The following is an 18,789-nucleotide window of genomic DNA, read 5'->3' on the forward strand; positions in this document are numbered from 1 at the left end:
TACATTACTAAATAGTTACTGCAAAGCGAATCCTGCCATAAAACAACCGGCGCTCTGACGTGATAGAATATCCAAGACTCATGAATGATTGGCTGGCGTTCGCGCATGCGTACAGGCTCAACCCCGTGTTGTTATGTATCTCCCGTGATGCTCCAGTCCACTCTCCAGCGAGTGGCGGGAGAGGGTGACGGGGTAGTGGGTGTTACCGTGTGGATGGTTGAACAGGGTAAATGCGTTTGAAAACCGGTACGTTGGTCTGTACGGGAGGATTCGGTTTTTTAGTTTAGGCTGTTAATATGACGCAAGTAGGAGATTTGTGACGGCAGGGCACCGCAGTGACGCGCGGCATTTACTCCTACGTAAAAAGTGTAGCGTCGTGATGTTTCTTTGGGCTCGGGTCCCTTTTTGATATCAAATAACAGCCATTGGTAATTCTTCAAACAAATGGGCTCATTCCCTAAAGAGGGAGTTGGCAGGAGAGCTGCAGTCTGACGTCTCTCCCTGACGTCACTATGCTTGATGTAGGCCACCCTCTGTGCTCATCTCCTCCAGGAATAGCCTGTGTAAAGTGTTTAGGCAATTAATCCCTTTGTGCTCCTCCAGGATACTGGATCCCACCTGGGAAATGTCCCACGCCAGGTCTATCTAAATGCCCCTTTATGATATTATATTCTAAAGCTGGCAGGAAAAGCTGCTTTGGCTACGGTGTGCATTTAATCAGAAATATATTTTTTTTTTACCCCATTCAGGGGTGGTCCATACACCTACAATGCTGCTCACTACACTATTAAGTGTCCACCTTTGGGAAAGGTAGGTGGTCCTGCCCTGGGGGCCCCGTCTCTAGCCACAGCCCAGGTGGGGGACACACACCTGATATGTTGGGCTATATGCTGCAGCACAACCGTTAATCATGTATTCTATAGTTTTGTTTGTATCATTGTTACGGATTAGAATGAAATTGTACGTTATTAGACTTCGCCCACCTACAGACGGCAAGGATCTATAGCTCAAACCTTTCGCTCTATATATCTGCCAGCACCATGTATGTTATCTGCTGTCTAGAGTGGCGACGACTGGACTTTAACACGTTCATGTGTTTTTAGATGGCCTCCAGTGTATAGATCCAATAATTTGGGAATAAATACCCTCTATTGGTAAAAAAAAAAAACCCATCATGGTCACCCTTGCGCCCTGACATGTCTAGCAGTGGCAGAATGGTGGATTTTTTTTTCCCAGTTGTATCAGTAGTAATAATAGATATTGTGTAGTACAGCGCTACGGAATTTGATGACGCTATATAAAACAAATTACAATTTTTAGCAGCCTCTCGATGTACAGGACACAAACTACCTGCAGACTGTGCCATGAAAAGATAATGGCATGCGATTGAAATGAGATGGCGTGATCCATGCTAAGGTTAGATGAGGACCGGAACGTCATGGTACTCCCAGATGTTACTGCCTCCTGCCAACATGTTTGACCGTTTTATATATAAATCCGTTTAGATCTTACTCTAGTTGATGCTACATGCGACTGTCTGCCCGTCGAAGGTCACCTTCACCTTTTTAGATATTTATTTTGTATCTTCAGTTTAGAATTACCGGCCAGCAAAGTGAAAGAATGGAAGCGTTGCACGATGTGCTTAAGAACAAAACTCCGACCCCGACAAAATCCGGCCCCGAAAGAAGAATTTCTCCGAGAAAGAGGTCCATATCGTCACCAGGTACCAGATCTAGGACCAGTCCGAGTCCTGCAAAAAAGCAGAGAGGTTCCCCTGATGAGTTGGCTCTGAAAGAGCCTGTTCCGAGCCCGCATAGAAGGAGGTCGCTGAGACGATCTGTTCGAAACAACCGGCGCAGGACTCTGCCTTCCATACACGATAACGCGGCAGGTGAGGAGACTGATTTTATTCCCGTTTTTGTTAATATGGAACAAAGTGACTTTAAGGCACCGCTTTTATAAAATGTTAATGCTGTTTTAATGTATCAACGCTTGTGACGCAGTTTTATTAGGAAGTGAAAAGGTGTATCGTTCCAACATAGACCCTCATAAAGTATATATGTATAAATAAAATAAAAAATTTACTGCATTTCAGTCCCACTATTCCCTATGTCGCTTTTAATGTTTTTGTTTGTTTTAGATCTTAGCAAAGCAATTAGCTTTGAATTACCAGAGAGTGATCGACTTTCTGAACTCCTACAGTCTTGTTTTCAGGTAATAATTGAGTACATTTGCAACCACTGTTATCCTGCCAGTTTTAAGCAGAAATGTTCAGGTGAGGAAGCCCTCAGTATTATTTCTGCTACAATAATGAGGGATTTTGTCCTGTATAATACGCAGATCAGTAGTCGATGTTCGAGAAATGTATTAGAGAACAGGAACCAACAAAGCTTTCTTTGCGTTGGAAGGGTTTGGTCCTTCATACTTTATACTGTGAAGTGAGTTGAAACTGTAGTGTATTCTTATTGTAGCTGCTGCCGCACTTTGTAACTTGTCGGTTTATATCGCTTAAGAAAGCAGTCTGGTTAGAAATAGCATTGTTTTTGATTTTGGTGCCTTTTCATAACAACTCTTTTTAAAGACCAAGGATAATAAAGCTGAGGCCAGACTGGGTATAGAAATGTGTCCCTGGCAGGATGCGTGTTATGTTTATATGTTATGAGCGTAGCCAGGCCGCAAACTACTGTACACAATCTGCTGCTGCTGCATTGGCAGATGTGATGTGTACGGGGTGGTGTCGGCAGGGGCACAACGGGTGTTTGCGAGATGGCCAGCCCGTTCCTAGTTATTGGGTGAAGCATAGAGGTGCCAGAAACTTGTGTAAGGTAACTTCTTCTGTCCTTTTAATTTGCATTGTTGCATCAATATGAAGGCCACCCAAGCATTCATCATTAACCCACTAAGGAGACCCCACCCCCAGTTGCCTTTGCCTTGAGCATAAATAAAGTAAATCTGCACCTCCAATAGCTCCGTCACCAGTAGCCATTCCATGCATGCTTTCTTTTCCTTGCGTTTTAAAGATTCTGTGTCTTCGAAGCCGTTGCAGGACAAGCCCTTGAAGAGCCGGTTTCAGTTGAAATAGCGTAGGTCATCTGTATTCAAATGCAGTGAACAGAAGGTGACAACAGAAGCCAGGTAGTCATAGATCCATTGACCTCAAAGCATGCCTTGCTTTCAGGCTCAAAAAAAAAAAAAACTGTCTCCTGAATTATATTTTCCCCCCCCCCCTCTGGCTCTTGAAGTCTACATAGATTTTTCCAGCTGTGGCTGCAAACTGCGTAAATTGTTGGCGCTATATAAATAAAAGATAATAATAATAATAATGTAATCGTTATATTTGCTACACTACAATAGGCTGCCAGAACATCAAAATTGGTCCAGTAAGACTTACATGCTTTGTTGTGTTATACCCAATTCTTATACTCCCAATAACTTTTGTTTTACAGTTCTCCGTGAAGAAACTTGAAGACTCTTTAAATAACTCTGATGGTTTCAACCAAGAATCTTTCAGATTAAAAGGTGACTCCACCTCCCGGTAATTTTACAAGGAGACTAGGAGAATTTATGCAGCCGAAAGTTTGGGTTCTTTCACACTAAAAGAGGCATTGAATCAATATCCAGTAAAACATTTACACGTTAGGACATGGGGTTGGCAGAGGATTGACATGACTGAACTGGTTTTTACGTTTAGAATAGTTAATAGTTGTCCGTTGACGTGGGGTCACATGCTGTGAGCAAATTTTCAAGTGAAATTTAAACTTGCCCGAAAGCTTCCAAGCCTTTATTCTGTACCTCGGGAGACGCTTGGCACAATGATAAAGGCTAATATTGCAGATATGGTGGATTGCTTGCGTGCGCCCCAATCCTTTTGTGTGAACTTATTGTGTACCTTTTCTCAATCTAAAATAGCGTCATCGGTCAGACAGAAGCTAAAACGTTTCACAGAACGATTGTCTCGTGATGGAACGTTAAAGAAATGCACAGAGCAGCCAATCAGGTGAGGCCATTGGTTAGTATTATGTGCTTATTGCCCTCTTGTTTGCCCCTCTTAAGGACTCTAGTCTATCTTACGACTGAGGATCTGAGCAGTTTCAGAATGTCCGTTGTCTCTTTCCTAGAGACATCTGCATGGTCTGTACTTCATTAACAGAACCTTCTTGTGATGTCACCTCTGACAACGTCAGAAGGGAATGCTTGAAGAGTGTAGCGATGCTTTTCCATACTGGACAGCCTAATCCCCCATACAACCCCAGACTGGACAGCCTAATCCCCCATACAACCCCAGACTGGACAGCCTAATCCCCCATACAACCCCAGACTGGACAGCCTAATCCCCCATACAACCCCAGACTGGACAGCCTAATCACCCATACAACCCCAGACTGGACAGCCTAATCTCCCATACAACCCCAGACTGGACAGCCTAATCTCCCATACAACCCCACACTGGACAGCCTAATCTCCCATACAACCCCAGAAAGACCCCCCTGCCAATGAGAAATCATGGATGTGATAGTATTTCCTTTGTCCTTAAAGGACTGTCTTTGAAGACGTACTATACGCCCTCTGTTTTTAATAGGTTAACTAAATGTCTGCAGAATGCTCGCTGCTGCCCGAATAACCCCCTCTTCCTTTACCTGACATATAACACATGAGAACGGGAAGTTGTTGAGCTCAACAAATGAATATTCATAAAACTAAGAACTTAAAAGATTACTGTCTTTCAGCTCATAGTAATTCCACGTTGCAGATTCTTCTTGTATGAATATATAGATTGAAATCCTGGCTTTCCTAGTACGTTTTACAGCCGTATTATCGTTTCACTGCCATACCTGGTTACATTTAGTAACGCGTTATCTTCAGTTTGCAGCTTGGATTTTGGTTTTTGATACAAAGTGTACAATGACCGACGTATCCTTTTATGTGAATTGATAAATTGTAATGTGCGGCTTGAACTTAGCTAATATGCTTTTGTAAACCAGAAGATAAAATAACAGTTCAGACCATTGAGTGTTTTTGACATTTTTTTCTCCAACCAATTCCTTAGAGGTAAATCTGCTGTCCTATGTTTCAATTGCTTACATTTTTTTCATGGTGTCCATTGTAGTTTTGAATCCAATCCAGAGGCAGAAGCTTTAAAAGAACAGATCAAAGAATGCATCTCGAAGTAAGTTTTAAAGCTCTTGGAATTACATGTACTTTTATGTTGTGTAAAGCTTTACATTGGCTTCGCTCCTGTTGTCCCCGCTCTGAGCGCCAAAAACCTCCTTTTTATTTACCCCCTAGCAGCCTTCTGATTATGGGTTCATGGACCCGGTTTTGGTCCGAAAAGGGTACTGGCTATGCATGCTGGTTGAGCACAATGCCAAGAAGCCGGCTCCAAAGGGTAGTGCGATGAACCCTTATGAGGCAATTGGTTCCCTGGCCAGATGAGCGCTGCTGCTTTTCAGTGGTCACGAGCCGCCAGATACCTGAAAGCGTAAAAGTTTCCTTACGAAGGAATCCCCACTAATAACTAACCAGACTCCGTTTAACCCTTTCGTGACTATGGCTGATTTTTTTTTTTTTTTTTTTTTTGGTACCCTTCCTGACAGTAGCTGTTTTAACATTTCTGCGGTGCTCGTGTTTAGCTCTAATTAGACACCCCATGGGCCTTTAACCCCTTAAGGACCGGGCTCATTTTTCGTTTTCTACCCTGTGGGACCGAGGCTGTTTTGACACTTTTGTGGTGCTTGTGTTCAGGTGTAATTTTCTCCTCACCCATTTAGTGTACCCACATAAGTTATATATTGTTTTTTTCAGGACAAGATGGGCTTTCTTCAGATACCATTATTTTGATCGTATCATCTTATTTACTATAAAAAAAATAAAAAAAACATGGTGAAAAATTGAAAAAAAAGACATTTTATGACTTTTATTTGAAAAATATTTTACTCACCTAAAAAAGCAAGTAAAAAAACTAGCTAAATAGATTCTACTACTTGTCCTGAGTTTAGAGATACCCAATGTTTTTATGTTTTTTTGCTGTTTTTTGTACGTTATAGGGCAATAAGTACAAGCAGCGTTTTATGATTTCCAAATCTTTTTTAACAAATCTGGTCAGTCTGCCTACATCTCCTCTTTGGAACATCTTTGAAGCCGGTTAACTCAATTTAACCCCCTCAAACCATATATTTTTGAAAACTAGACACCCCAGGGTATTCCAAATGCTGTTATTTTAACCCTTTCCATGCACCAATTATACAACTACACTTTGTCAAACTTTGTAATAGTAATTTTTTTTATTTTTTTTTCCACACAAATTGTACTTTAGTTATAGATATACAGGTTCTGGTATATGTCACTATCAAACAACACCCCAATGTGTGTTCAGCAACATCTCCTGAGTACAGCGATACCCCACATGCATGGGTTTGTCAGATTGTTTGGCTGGTAAAAGGCTACTTTTGGGGCATGCGTAATCCAGGTGGTCATTTGGTCATTCTGCCTCCATCTCCTCTTTGGAATATCTTTGAAGCCGGTTAACTCAATTTAACCCATTCAAACCATATATTTTGGAAAACTAGACACCCCAGGGTATTCCGAATGCTGTTATTTTAACCCTTTCCATGCACCAATTATAGAACTACACTTTGTCAAACTTTGTAATAGTAATTTTTTTTCACACAAATTGTACTTTAGTTATAGATATACAGGTTCTGGTATATGTCACTGTCAAACAACCCCCCAATATGTGTTCAGGAACATCTCCTGAGTGCAGTGATACCCGACATGCATGGGTTTGTCGGGTTGTTTCAGATTTAAAATGCCACATTTGGGAAGTGCGCTTTTTTTCTCCATTTTGGTCAGTCTGTACCTATGCCCTATCTGTGAGCTAGGCCACTCCAATTTACCCCATCAGCCATTTTTTTATATATATTAGACACCCCTTGGGTATTTGAAGTGCTTTTATTTTAACTCTGAGATTTTTGAGAAATTTTAGCACTTGCTCAAAATAATAAACTTTATTTTTTTATTTTTTTATATTTTTTAATACTTTTTTTATATTTTTTTTTACACATTGTGCTGGTACTGGATGGTTCATCTAGTGACATCACTGCATAATTATTTTTAAATGTTAGCACATTTTTTTTTTCCATTTTTTTATTTTTTATTTTTTTTTTGAATATTTTACTAATCACATAGTGATTAGAAAGCTGGGCTCCATTGACTTGCATGGTTGAATGCAGTACCTGTATTCAACCAGCAAGTGGAGCCAGTTCTCTAGAGGGTCTGGAGACCCTCTAGCGAACTTTTTCGTCTTTATTGTTGTAGTTCCCGGGCCGCCGCCATCTTACTTGATGGCGAAGATCACCGGCAGCTGCGGCTGTGACCGCTCTCCGGAGCGGTCACAGCCCACCTAAAGGTAAGTGTTTGGTGTCGCTGGATGCCTCCTGATCGAGGCATTCCAGCGACACCATTTAAGTTTAGGAGGCGATCGTTGATCGCCTCCTAAACGCTTTTAAAACGGGCGTCCGCCGCCATACAATGTATGGCGGCTGTTGACGCCCCGGGGAGGGGCCAGACATGGCCCCCGATGCCGATCTCGGCCTTGCTGGATGCCTCGACATCGAGGCATTGCAGCAAGGCCGTTTAAGCGAAGAAAGTGATCCTTGATCACTTTCTAAGCTTATTTAACTTTTTGACGGTTCAGGACCGTCAAAGGTCATTTAGTGACCTTCTTGTCATGACGGTCCTGAACCGGCAAAGGTCGCGAAGGGGTTAACATGCCAGTATTTTAACTGTTTTCATGCGAGAATTGTTTGAAGATAAAGCGCTAATTTTAGGACTTGCTCATTTTTTGATAAATATATATGTTGGGGGGGGCGGGCTTTTTAAAAATATTTTTGGCAATTGGCCCTTTCTACACCCTTAAAGCCATGACGGTCCTGGCACGTCAATTGTCACTAACTGGATGTTGGTCTGAGCATGTCATGCACTGTCAATTGTCATCAAGGGGTTAAGGAAAGGGAAGCAGAACGCTTTGTTGGGACAGAACAGTGGGCTTTAAATGCCACTAATATCATATTAACAAATATGAGGAAGAAGATCCGAATGAATCAAAGGGCCGACAGGGACAAGGAACAAATCAGGAAAAATAGTGTCGCAACCATTGATAGGAGACGTAGTGGGCTTTTTTATTTTTTTTTATTTTTTAAATGCTGTGATGTGTAAACAATCCTGGTGATCCATTTCCAATAAATGCAGCAGATATAGCAGGAGCAATGCCCTTTCCAACAGGAACAAGAAGGGCTGTGGGAGCGTTCAGCGTGGATCAACACTAATTCATCTCGACGCACATCCATGATAGAAGCCTGTCTCAGGGGCTGGGTTGCCAATGGGTCAACCAGCATATTTTAACTCAAAACAAAAACACATTGCCCTGTGGGTATCTGATGTAGATCACACCCTCTTTTCACACGTAAATAGTCTCTGCAGTGAAAAGAAAGTAGGTTCCGAAGTAAACTTACTTTTAGAAGTGCTTTTCTAATACCCTGAAATCCTTAGTGACCTATTAAGGATGAGGACTATTGATTTCAGAGTTACTGCTTTGTACAAAAGCGTGCAGAGTCCTTTTAATAACTAAGGTGATTTTAGTTCTATTTTCCTTTTTACAGGCTCTTTGTTTTATGTCTGCTCTTTAAGTCAGGGTTTAAGATGTGACAACGGTGACAAGAAATTCCATAAGGCTGAACAATGGATGGAAAGGATTTGCTAAGCTTTTCTTTTATAAATTTCTAACAATAAACAGGGTGTGTTTAATGTTTAAAAGTTTCTCAAATACTTCAAATATAACATCTTTAACAGTTTGCATTATTTTATTTTTACTGCATGCGTGACAAACTGTCCAATACGGACCAAAAAAATGTAGTATTTGGGAAATAGCTTGCAGCTCTTATAATAAAAAAAAAATGCTTGACTGCTATATATTAACTTAATTCCATTTGATGGGATAGTGGTCTGTGGTCGTAGCGCAGAGTCTTAGGGGTTTAGAACTCAGCTAGCGAGCAGCTCGCTCCATGTGCATGCGACCGCCGGTAACGCTTCGCGATGTGGCCTCTTTAAGACAATTGTGGAGAACCTGCGGGGCTATAATGTTTGTGTGATATTAGTGCTATTTGGCTGAGAGTACTGAGCACACGTGGGTGTCGCAGACCACCACCATTTGATTATTCTTTATGAATGGTTAACGGTGGCAGGTTCTTCAAGCTAGAAGGATTGAGCAATATAACGCACAATTCAGCGGGAGAGGGGACTTTGGAGAATTTCGCTGTGTTATACGGGGCCATCCAAGCTCTTCCTGCACCCGAAGCTCACTGGGGATAGCCTCTGTAATGTTCAGGGATACCGAGTAAGTTGTAATATTTACATTTCTGATGTTGACTTTCTTCCAATCCGGTCAGATAATTACCGTGGTTGCTTCCGCACGTACCCATGCAAAATTGCCCCTTTTTCTTTGTTTTTTTTCTGCAGCAGTGAAATACTTCTGATATTACAAAGGATATGAACATATGTGCGAATTAAACAATTATACAAATAAGCATGTCTCCCAAACTAGCCTTCACTTGCGTCACTGGGACACATATAACAGCAGGACTAGCAATGTCCACATTTAATTAACATGGCGTATGACGCTTTTGTTATTGGTCCCTAGGTATGTTGATTCATGAACTGAATAACGAGCCAGTAACTTTGGCTTCTGTCTTTCAAGTGACGTTGAAATTTCAGAAAACAAAATATGCAATCCGAAGTCCTTTATACGTTTATTGGTACTTTGATCACAAATGAGCTGTCGGCTGGGCTGCATGTTTTAAGGCAAGACTGTGATTAAACCTGGCCTGGCAATATTAAACTAATTGCTGTACTTGACCATTCTTGTAATTTACTTAAATCATTAGCAGTTGCTAAATGGCCGACTTGCCTTAATTGATGGAGGAATTCTGCTCTCTACCAGACAATCCACCAGAGTGTGGCCTAAAGCTCAAGCCCAGTTCTGCAGCGACCCGAAGCACACAAAACGGGTCAAGTGAAACAAAAAGGAAGGTTTTAATCCGCAAAAATAGAAGAAATCGGGAAGGGGGCAGGCAGATACAGTATCTCACAGCACTGTAAATACTGACACTCAACCAGTACACCCTCGATCCGATTTCAGTGGGAGCGATCTGAGCATGTGCAGTAAGTATGCTTGTTTCAGCGGAGGTAGTCGGGGTCAGAGGTGTCTCTGTATAATGCACAGGTGTAGCCGTCTACAGTTGTGGATCTACAATTGGCTCTGTCTTATCTAGGAGATGTTTGGTTAATCTGCATTACTATTCACCGGTAACGAGTTCCTGATTTGCCAATAGCCGGTTGAAATTGGGCTGAGCAAGACTCCGTTCCCCATGTCCCTCGCTGTTTCTCTCTTTAGTTTGCATTGAATCTAACAATATTTTTTTCCTTTTCCTTTCCCAAGAGCTGTGGGTTTCCTGGCACGTTGGCGTTGTACACGCTAAACATTTGCATTGCCCTTTCTGTGCCAGAGGATAGTTCAGTTTTTCTTTGTTAAATGATCAGGATTACGCTGTTCATGTTTATTTTCGAAGCAGATGCGGTGTGTTGCTTATAACAAGCAGCGTTTGGCGGCGGGGTTGTAGAAACCTGTGTAATCCTGTACTCTAGAGGGAAAGAGAAGCTGCCGGCATTAGATCAGGCATTTTGATGATGAGAGAACTTTTATTCAAGGCATGCACATACCTGCTGTCAGTCAAGGGATAGAAATAGCAGTTGCCATTCACCCAGTTTCCTGTTTTGTAGCTCAATTAACAATAATGGCATAAGCCGATGCAGACATGCAGTGGCTTTGTTTTATTATTCAAACAGAATGGCGGACTGGGATCTAAAAAGAGGTGTCCGCCAGTAAAGTAAGACTTCCTTACGTTACGTCTAAGCCCTTTCGTTTTACATTTTGGCTCTTGGTAACTTAACTTCCCTCCTGTACTTTGTTGAACTCCATCTATTTAAGTGTTTCTCTCTCGCCCCTTCTCTCGCCCCTTCTCTCGCCCCTTCTCTCGCCCCTTCTCTCGCCCCTTCTCTCGCCCCTTCTCTCGCCCCTTCTCTCGCCCCTTCTCTCGCCCCTTCTCTCGCCCCTTCTCTCGCCCCTTCTCTCGCCCCTTCTCTCGCCCCTTCTCTCGCCCCTTCTCTCGCCCCTTCTCTCGCCCCTTCTCTCGCCCCTTCTCTCGCCCCTTCTCTATCCATATTGGGATCCCTTAGTCTTCCCTTATAACTTTTATTGGATGGACCCTTGTCTTCTTGGCCATCTCATTCTTAAAGCATAGAAAACAACTTTTGGTTCAGTTTTACCATTATTTGCAAAATATTTTTAAATAAATCAATTTGCTGTCAGTAGAATTACTCCTACACTGTCTTCTGAGCAGCATGAAGGCTCTATCTGCTAAAACAGGACATCCTCGTGTGCGCTTCGTGTTAAACTAAAGGTTAAATATATATAAAAAAATCTTTGCTACCCCCAAAACTCTTAGGGTATGAAACACTCCCTGTCTTGAAGAGGTTAACGCGCGTTCTTGGTGGTAGACCTTAAACTATCCCTTTAAGTTGATGGTTAGTGACGGTTCAGGTAGCGTTTGTAAGGCTTGAGGTGAGGAGAAGGCAGATATCTTCAGGGCAGGACATGAATTAGTCATGCCTGTTTGCACGTATCTCCCATTCCTTAAGCTGCATGACCGTTTCTGTGATATTTTTTTTACTTTAATAATCACAGTGTGGGGGGGGGGGGAAATACAATCCATACCATAAGTACTTTTTAGTTCTGCCAAAAGCTGCGAAGACGATTTTATTTTTTCGGTTTTAATATTCTTAGCTGTTGCAGAAATGATATATTAAATTGGGAGGTGAAAACCTCCAAACACCGAGATTTAATATGAAAATCTTGCCTCTGGCAGCCTTCACAACAGGCAGCGCAAATGGCGTACATTCGCTGTGTATCATTACATTGATTTCCCATCAAAGCGGCCGGATCACCGGTTTCCCGTGGCCGTGTGCATATTTTGTTATTTAACTTCCCAGGGCTGCACTTCTCCCAGTGTATCTACAACAGCGGCAGTAGCGTAGCTTTACGCATGATGCTGACTGCCAACTTTACAAGGCATGGTGGGGTGGGGGTCCTACCAAACCCACCATGGGATTGATTAGGTCAGGGGTGTCCAAGCTGCGGCCCTCCAGCTTGCTGCAGGACTACATCTCCCATGCTCCTCAGCTAGCACCTTAGCTGAAAGAGCATTATGGGAGATTGGGCTAAGATAACAAAGCTAGAACCTTGTACATGAATAGTATTTCAGCTGTCTGAAAATATTGTATTATCTAAAAACTAGAGCCTTTTTAAAATAGAAAACACTGCAGTATTCATGACAACTCAAGCAGCATCACAATAAATGGAGCCTTTTATTTAAGAAAGAATAGACGCACTGCTATTCTCACTTTGTAGGTAAATCTGGAACATGCTGACCTTTTGAAGTGAGAGTTTTCATTCACACATTCAATACTTTTTTTTTTTTTTTTTTTTTTTTTTATAGGTTTTCTCACGAGGGACAAAAATGGGATGAGCTGCTCGAGGATTACAAGCAGAAAGCCGAAGAGTTATCCAGGTAGGTGGTGTAAATGTTTAGTGAGTTTAATACCCCTGTCTCTCACCCCCAATCTATTAAAAGCCTAATGCACTCTTATATATTAAACTCAAATGATGAAAGCCTTCCTGTCTTTGTACAATTCCCATACCTATTATTTGTTGTTATTAATAATGTTTTATATAGCGCCATCAGATTCCACAGCGCTGTACAAAGGGTAAAAAAGACATAAAGATTAGTATAGGACATAACAAGATGACCTAGAGAAACAGGTGAGGGGGGCCTGCTTGAATGAGCTTACAATCTAGGTACAATTAAGATAAAGTTAGAGAGTTATAGTGTAACTGTTAATGGACAGGGGATGTAGAAGATTCTCATGTTGGTGTTTATCTGCCTTCAGGGGAGAGCTGGCGCCAGTCAGCCCAGTCGGCAACCCCAATTGCCAGCCCTCCATTGTTCTGGATGGCCAGTGCAGTAAAAAACTAAAGTACGCATGTCTCTTTGGTTACAAAAAACCCGTAAGTGTTGCTGATCTTTATATATGCGGACTTGATGTGGGTGTTTTTCATGTAAGAAAACCCACGGCCCCTGAGACATGCTGCTTGGGTCGTAGAAAGATCGGGCAGCCGTACGTACCTGGGGACTTCATTTTTAAAGACACTCTTGTCACTAAAGCCTTTAACAGGTGATACTCTTGTAGTGAATTGTTAATGGTGGCAACTCACTAGTTCTAAATATAGTCCTTATGAGAGCTACAATTAGATGCTGAAATAACCTGCGTTCAGTCAAGGATTTTCAGTTATGATGTAATAGTAAGCCAAGCACCAGCGGAGATGCTCAGATATCATTAAATCAAAGTAGAATAAGACGGTGTTACCCGAGATTCACTGTGAGACGCTGAGATTGGGGGGGAACCAGGAGACTTGGAGACAGTTTCCACTTATGGAAGAAAATAGACTTTGCTTTACTAATACCTGAAAAACGTAATGAACCATAAACTTTTTTTTTTAAAAAAAATACTGCTAACCAGCTTTCCAAATCTCCCCCTTATTATAATTTTACTGTTTACTGAAAGGGTTATATTTTCAGATCTTCTGTTCCAGACACGCAGAGGAGAAATGATACGGTTTGATCTTTCGAGGGAAGCTCATTTAGTTTGAACCATTATTTTAAATGTATTTTCCCCTCTCTCTCTTAGGCAGTTCACAGAGAATAAATTCCCAGAGGCTCAATCTGCTAGCGTTTCGCAGCTCCCGACCTCTCAAGATAACATTATTCACAGCAAGCCTGATTATAGGAGCCTATTAAACCAGCAGGGGGCAGTGTTCAACTGCATGGAGCTCGTGGTGAGTGAAGTCTCCGCTTCATTATCTCCTAGTTTTGGTTATCACGAAATTGGGATTACATCTACGCAGCGCTGTTCACATTAATTTTACCTGATCGATGTGTGTCTGTTGGCAGCTTGAGGCCCACACACAACCGCTTTTTTGGACGAGCCTTCTGCTGCGTGTTTGACTGCGGCTGCTATTACAGAGTATCTCCTCCCTAGTTCTGTAAGGTTTCAGGGTTAGTGTAGAATGTTAAGCGTTTCCACCGCTCTTCCATGCATACCCAGTGCTTGTTAATATGACACATCTCCACTACAGACACACATTCCCACCACTCCTATAGTCCAATGCAGTCTTAACACGTTCACCTCCGCTCATTGATATACCGTGGCCCTTTTTGTCCTCTTTCACTAGTGCAAACTGACACATTATCTAAAGAAATAACAATAGTTTACTCCTGTCATATTTTAATATAAAAATGCATATTAGAGTATTTGTATTTCAATGAGAGGGATACAAAGCATGTGCGGGAAGTGACCTGCGCATCCTGCTTCCACTTCTTGGTTTCGGTACAGCTAGGGGGCGGAGTCTAATGAAACTGAGGTCTCATTTCCTCCAATATCTAATAAACGCTTGCACCGATTTGCATGCATTTAATGCAATGGTGTCCATGCGAAATGCACTCTAATATGAATTAATCAAATAAGAAAACTATTTTGGGGACCAGACTGACCCTTTAAGTAGGCCATCACGTTCCAACTACTGCAGACTATGATTATGGAATCGTTCAAATACATAAAGTGATTTAACAAAGTACAGGATGGAAGGTAATTTCAAAGGAGAAGAAATGTTAAAGCAAAAGCTCATAGGCTTAAACCAGGGGGTCAGAGGTTTAAATGTAATGGAACAGCCTCCCATCAGATGTCGTTGAAGACAGAGTAAGGCAGGGATGTCCAACCTGCGGCCCTCCAGCTGCTGCAGCACTACATCTCCCATACACCTCAGCCAGCCCCTTAGCTGAAAGAGCCTTACGGGAGATGTAGTCCTGCAGCAGCTGGAGGGCCGCAGGTTGGACACACCTGGAGTAAGGGAATTTAAACATGCATTGGGGGGGAGGAATAAAGCTATCCTGAACCCAACCTCAGACATTTACACTCACTGGCCACTTTATTAGCTACACCTGTTCAATTGCTTGTTAACACAAATTGCTAATCGGCCAATCACATGGCAGCATATCAATGCGATACGTTTGAGCAGGTTACTCTCAGAAGAAGACAAGGCTAAGGACCAAGTAAGGTTTGAGGTCTTACAGCCGGTAAAAGAGCCCGTTGCAATGGGGCAGATCATTAAGACTGTGCTGTACAGAGAGAATAGTAACTGTCCTCATACAGGCCAAACGTTTACTGTATCGGTATTACTGATAATGGCAGCAGATTACTTTTAATCATTTTTTTTCTTCAGTTGGATCAACTCCAGGGATCCATGCAGCTGCTGAACTCATTCTTAGAAGACACCACGCAGCACCTACAGACAATGTCAACACAGCTAAGTACGTCTCTGTTGTTCGTACACATTGATGAAAGGTGAATCGGTGCTTTTCCCAGACCAGGCATTCAGTTTGGTATACTAAACATAGAATGGCGCTAACAAATGAAACAAAGGTTACTTACATCTGAAACACTTGAACTGAAAAGGTAGCTTACATAATTAAATCGGTCTGGTTATAGTGTACGGTGGCACTCTTTGGTAATAACGTATTTATTTCTATTACAGAATCGCAGTCTTTCAAGCCCGTGGAAGACTCCCCTGTCCGGAAATTTTTGAAGCTGCCCCAGAAATAATTGTCATTTGTTTTTCTTCTGTTGCTCGTTAGGCTGGATTGGATGTTTGAATATTTCAGGTCCTATAGGATGAGCCATATGGCTTCAGATTTGAACATCTGTGGACTAGACTAAGTAGCCCTAGCTTGTCAGCCAAGTAACTTGGGTTGATGTGCCTTAAATGTACATATCGGTGAATTGCTATTTAAAAATGCATTTAATTGTTAATGGCTTTTAACTATTAGATGTCTAATAAAATGCACAGTGATCAGGACACCGTATTGCTGCGCAGCACAAACTAAATCTATTAAACCTTCTGGTTTGTTTTTGTGTATGCCTATAAAATTACCATAAATGGTGACATCATTATGTGTTCATAAATAGAACCACAGGAAGAGATACTTTGTATCAGGATATTTTTGTGATCTTCTAATGAAGAACAGCTTTTTATGTCGCCTGCTGCCTTGGACGCACAGGCAAAGACGATGCCCCCCTCTTATTTCTTTAATATCACATCTGTGGTACATAGATTACAGCCCTGCCACCACCTTGCCACACAATTTATGAACTTAAGGTGCAATTTTAGTGTGACTTGTAGGATCCAGCCGGTACAGTTTGTTGGTCGCTACGGCAACTGCATCATTTTTATTTCTTTGCAAAATTCAAACTTCTTGCATATCCCCTCAAGGCTAAACTGGAATGACATTTCAAGAATGGTAGCAACGAGTAAATACAGGGTCCGGTGACTTTTCTCAGTCCTGATTAGCAATGTTGGAAGGTGGGAAGGCTGGCAGGTACTGATGACACTTTTTGCATGAGCTGCTGCTTCCCTGACACAGGGAGAAACACAGGTCCACGTAACACATTAACATATCCTTCAACTGGGCACCAAAGTAACCTATCAACTAATGCAGGGGTGTCCAACCTGTGGCCCTCCAGCTGCTGCACGACTACATCTCCCATAATGCTCTTTCAGCTAAGGGGTGGCTGAGGAGTATGGGAGATGTAGTCCTGCAGCAGCTGGAGGGACACAGGTTGGATGCCCCTGAACTAATGTAACTCACTTGACATACAAGTCTAAGGCTGGGGCTACCTTCTTAACTCTTGTCCCAGAAGCTTGTACTTCATTGGGTCCTTCAGAGTGTGTACCTCCACAAGACTAACTGGTGGCAAGGGTGACCATCATCAGCATGAGAGACCCATTTGTGAGGCGATTGACATTTCTTTTATCGTTTTCTTTTTTTCCAGACCATATTATTTTCCCATGTTACCAACCAACACCTGTAACGTGCTGCCTTGCATTATGTGTAATGGAGTAATGTTATATTCTTTGACTTTATGCATCCCATATAATGTAGGGCATTATTTCCACAGCGCATGAGCAACATTAAGTCTGTGCCCAGAAAGGATGGCTGATGTGCCCACCCTAAATCACACATGCTTATCCCAGCTATAATCTGTACATTCTGAGTACTCGAATAATCAGGTGTCAGGAAACTTGTTTTAGTCAGAAATCCACCCCCTGTGGTCTAGTTCTTGTGTGCCCATTGTTGGCCCTTTCGGCAGTGGACAGGGCACCCTGATTGGTCCGCAGCTATGTAGCCCCATACGTAACAAACTGTGATGCACTGTGTGAACAAGCATTAACTTGTTCAGCAACTTGAGCTACAGAACCTCATCTGTTGGATTTGACCACACGGCCAGCCTGAAACCCCTCCCCCCCGTGCATCAATGAGCCTTGGCCACCCATGACCCTGTTGCATGACAGCAATGGAAGAAGGTGGCCTGGTCCGATGAATCATGTTTTCTTTTACATCACGTGGAAGGTTGGTGCGTCGCTTACCTGGAGAACACATGGCACCAGGATGCATCCATGGAGGGCCCCTACCTCGCAACTTACAGGATCTGCTGCTAATGTCTTGGTGCAGGTACCACAGCACACTTCGGCGGTCTAGTGGAGTCCATGTCTGGATGGGTCAGGGCTGTTTTGGCGGCAAAATGGTGACCTACACAATTTTAGGCAGGTGCTCATAATTTTATGGCTGATCGGCGTGTATATGTATGTATATACATACACGCACTACTCTTCAAAAGTTTAGGGTCACTTAAAAAATGTCCTTGTTTTTGAAAGAAAGAAAAACAAACATATGACGCCTACTGAATGCATTTATCCCCATGTAGAAAACCTTACAGACGGGGTAGAGATGTAAATAAAAATATATCGGAGTCATTCTTTAAATCAAGTTAAACAGTAAAGTACTGTTGCTCATGAAATTATAATCCAGGAAGGGTTCTGGTCCGTCACATTTTTATTTATGAGTGCTATTGAACTGTTTGTGTCCCTGGAGAAATCCACCGTTTTTTGCGGACTGCTCAATCATCTGCGTGTTTGATGAAAATTCAATTTATAGCAAAGACCTTTCCCTTCTGGCCTTTCTAAGCGTCTCGGTGTATTTGACACAAACCAAGCCCGTGATAAATACAGAATGCCTGTGCTCAAGGGATGAACAAAGAGTAATTAACTGGCCTAAACCAAAATTTTCAATTCTGCAATCTAGGGCGGTAAATATACTTAAGGATCATTGTCTACATGTTAAAAATGCTATATATTTTATTATAAACCCAAGTTCTTGTGTGTAGCCCAGGGCACAGCTTTATTAACTTTTTTAGGATTATTTCTTGCGTTATATTATATCCTTCTGCCCTGCATGGTGCAAACATCCCTGGTCTCTGTATTATTACTGAACACTCACAGTACCCATTAGGACAAATGTACAGCGTGATGCGGAATGAATCCATCTCCAGTGTTCCATTGCCAGAACATTCATGACAGATCTATGGAACCTTTCCGAGGCTTTAACAGCGGTTTCTAAAGGGTGTAAAAAGAACAAACACCATAACAAGCAAATCAATAGTGGAAATCACAAGAGAACAAACTGTACTATGTAGCTCCGTAGTCTTTTATCTCCATAAGATGGACAA

At 42.2% G+C, this 18,789-nt stretch overlaps 1 protein-coding gene across 2 annotated transcripts; it reads left to right on the forward strand.

The window, feature by feature from the left end:
• Positions 1–165: 165 nt before the first annotated feature.
• Positions 166–16,081, forward strand: DSN1 (DSN1 component of MIS12 kinetochore complex). Of its 2 annotated transcripts, XM_053464778.1 has the most exons (11): positions 166–246; positions 750–810; positions 1,591–1,891; positions 2,141–2,214; positions 3,447–3,519; positions 3,910–3,997; positions 5,108–5,167; positions 12,609–12,680; positions 13,858–14,005; positions 15,449–15,536; positions 15,761–16,081. In XM_053464778.1, the coding sequence occupies exons 3-11, from the start codon at positions 1,621–1,623 to the stop codon at positions 15,826–15,828; spliced, it is 942 nt and encodes a 313-aa protein (XP_053320753.1). In that variant the 5' UTR covers positions 166–246; positions 750–810; positions 1,591–1,620; the 3' UTR covers positions 15,829–16,081. The 2 variants fall into 2 exon arrangements, with proteins under 2 accessions (XP_053320753.1, XP_053320754.1); XM_053464779.1 differs by lacking the exon at positions 750–810.
• Positions 16,082–18,789: the final 2,708 nt, after the last annotated feature.

This window comes from Spea bombifrons, chromosome 4, assembly GCF_027358695.1.
Source record: "Spea bombifrons isolate aSpeBom1 chromosome 4, aSpeBom1.2.pri, whole genome shotgun sequence".
In the NCBI taxonomy this organism is placed as follows: Eukaryota; Metazoa; Chordata; class Amphibia; order Anura; family Pelobatidae; genus Spea; species Spea bombifrons.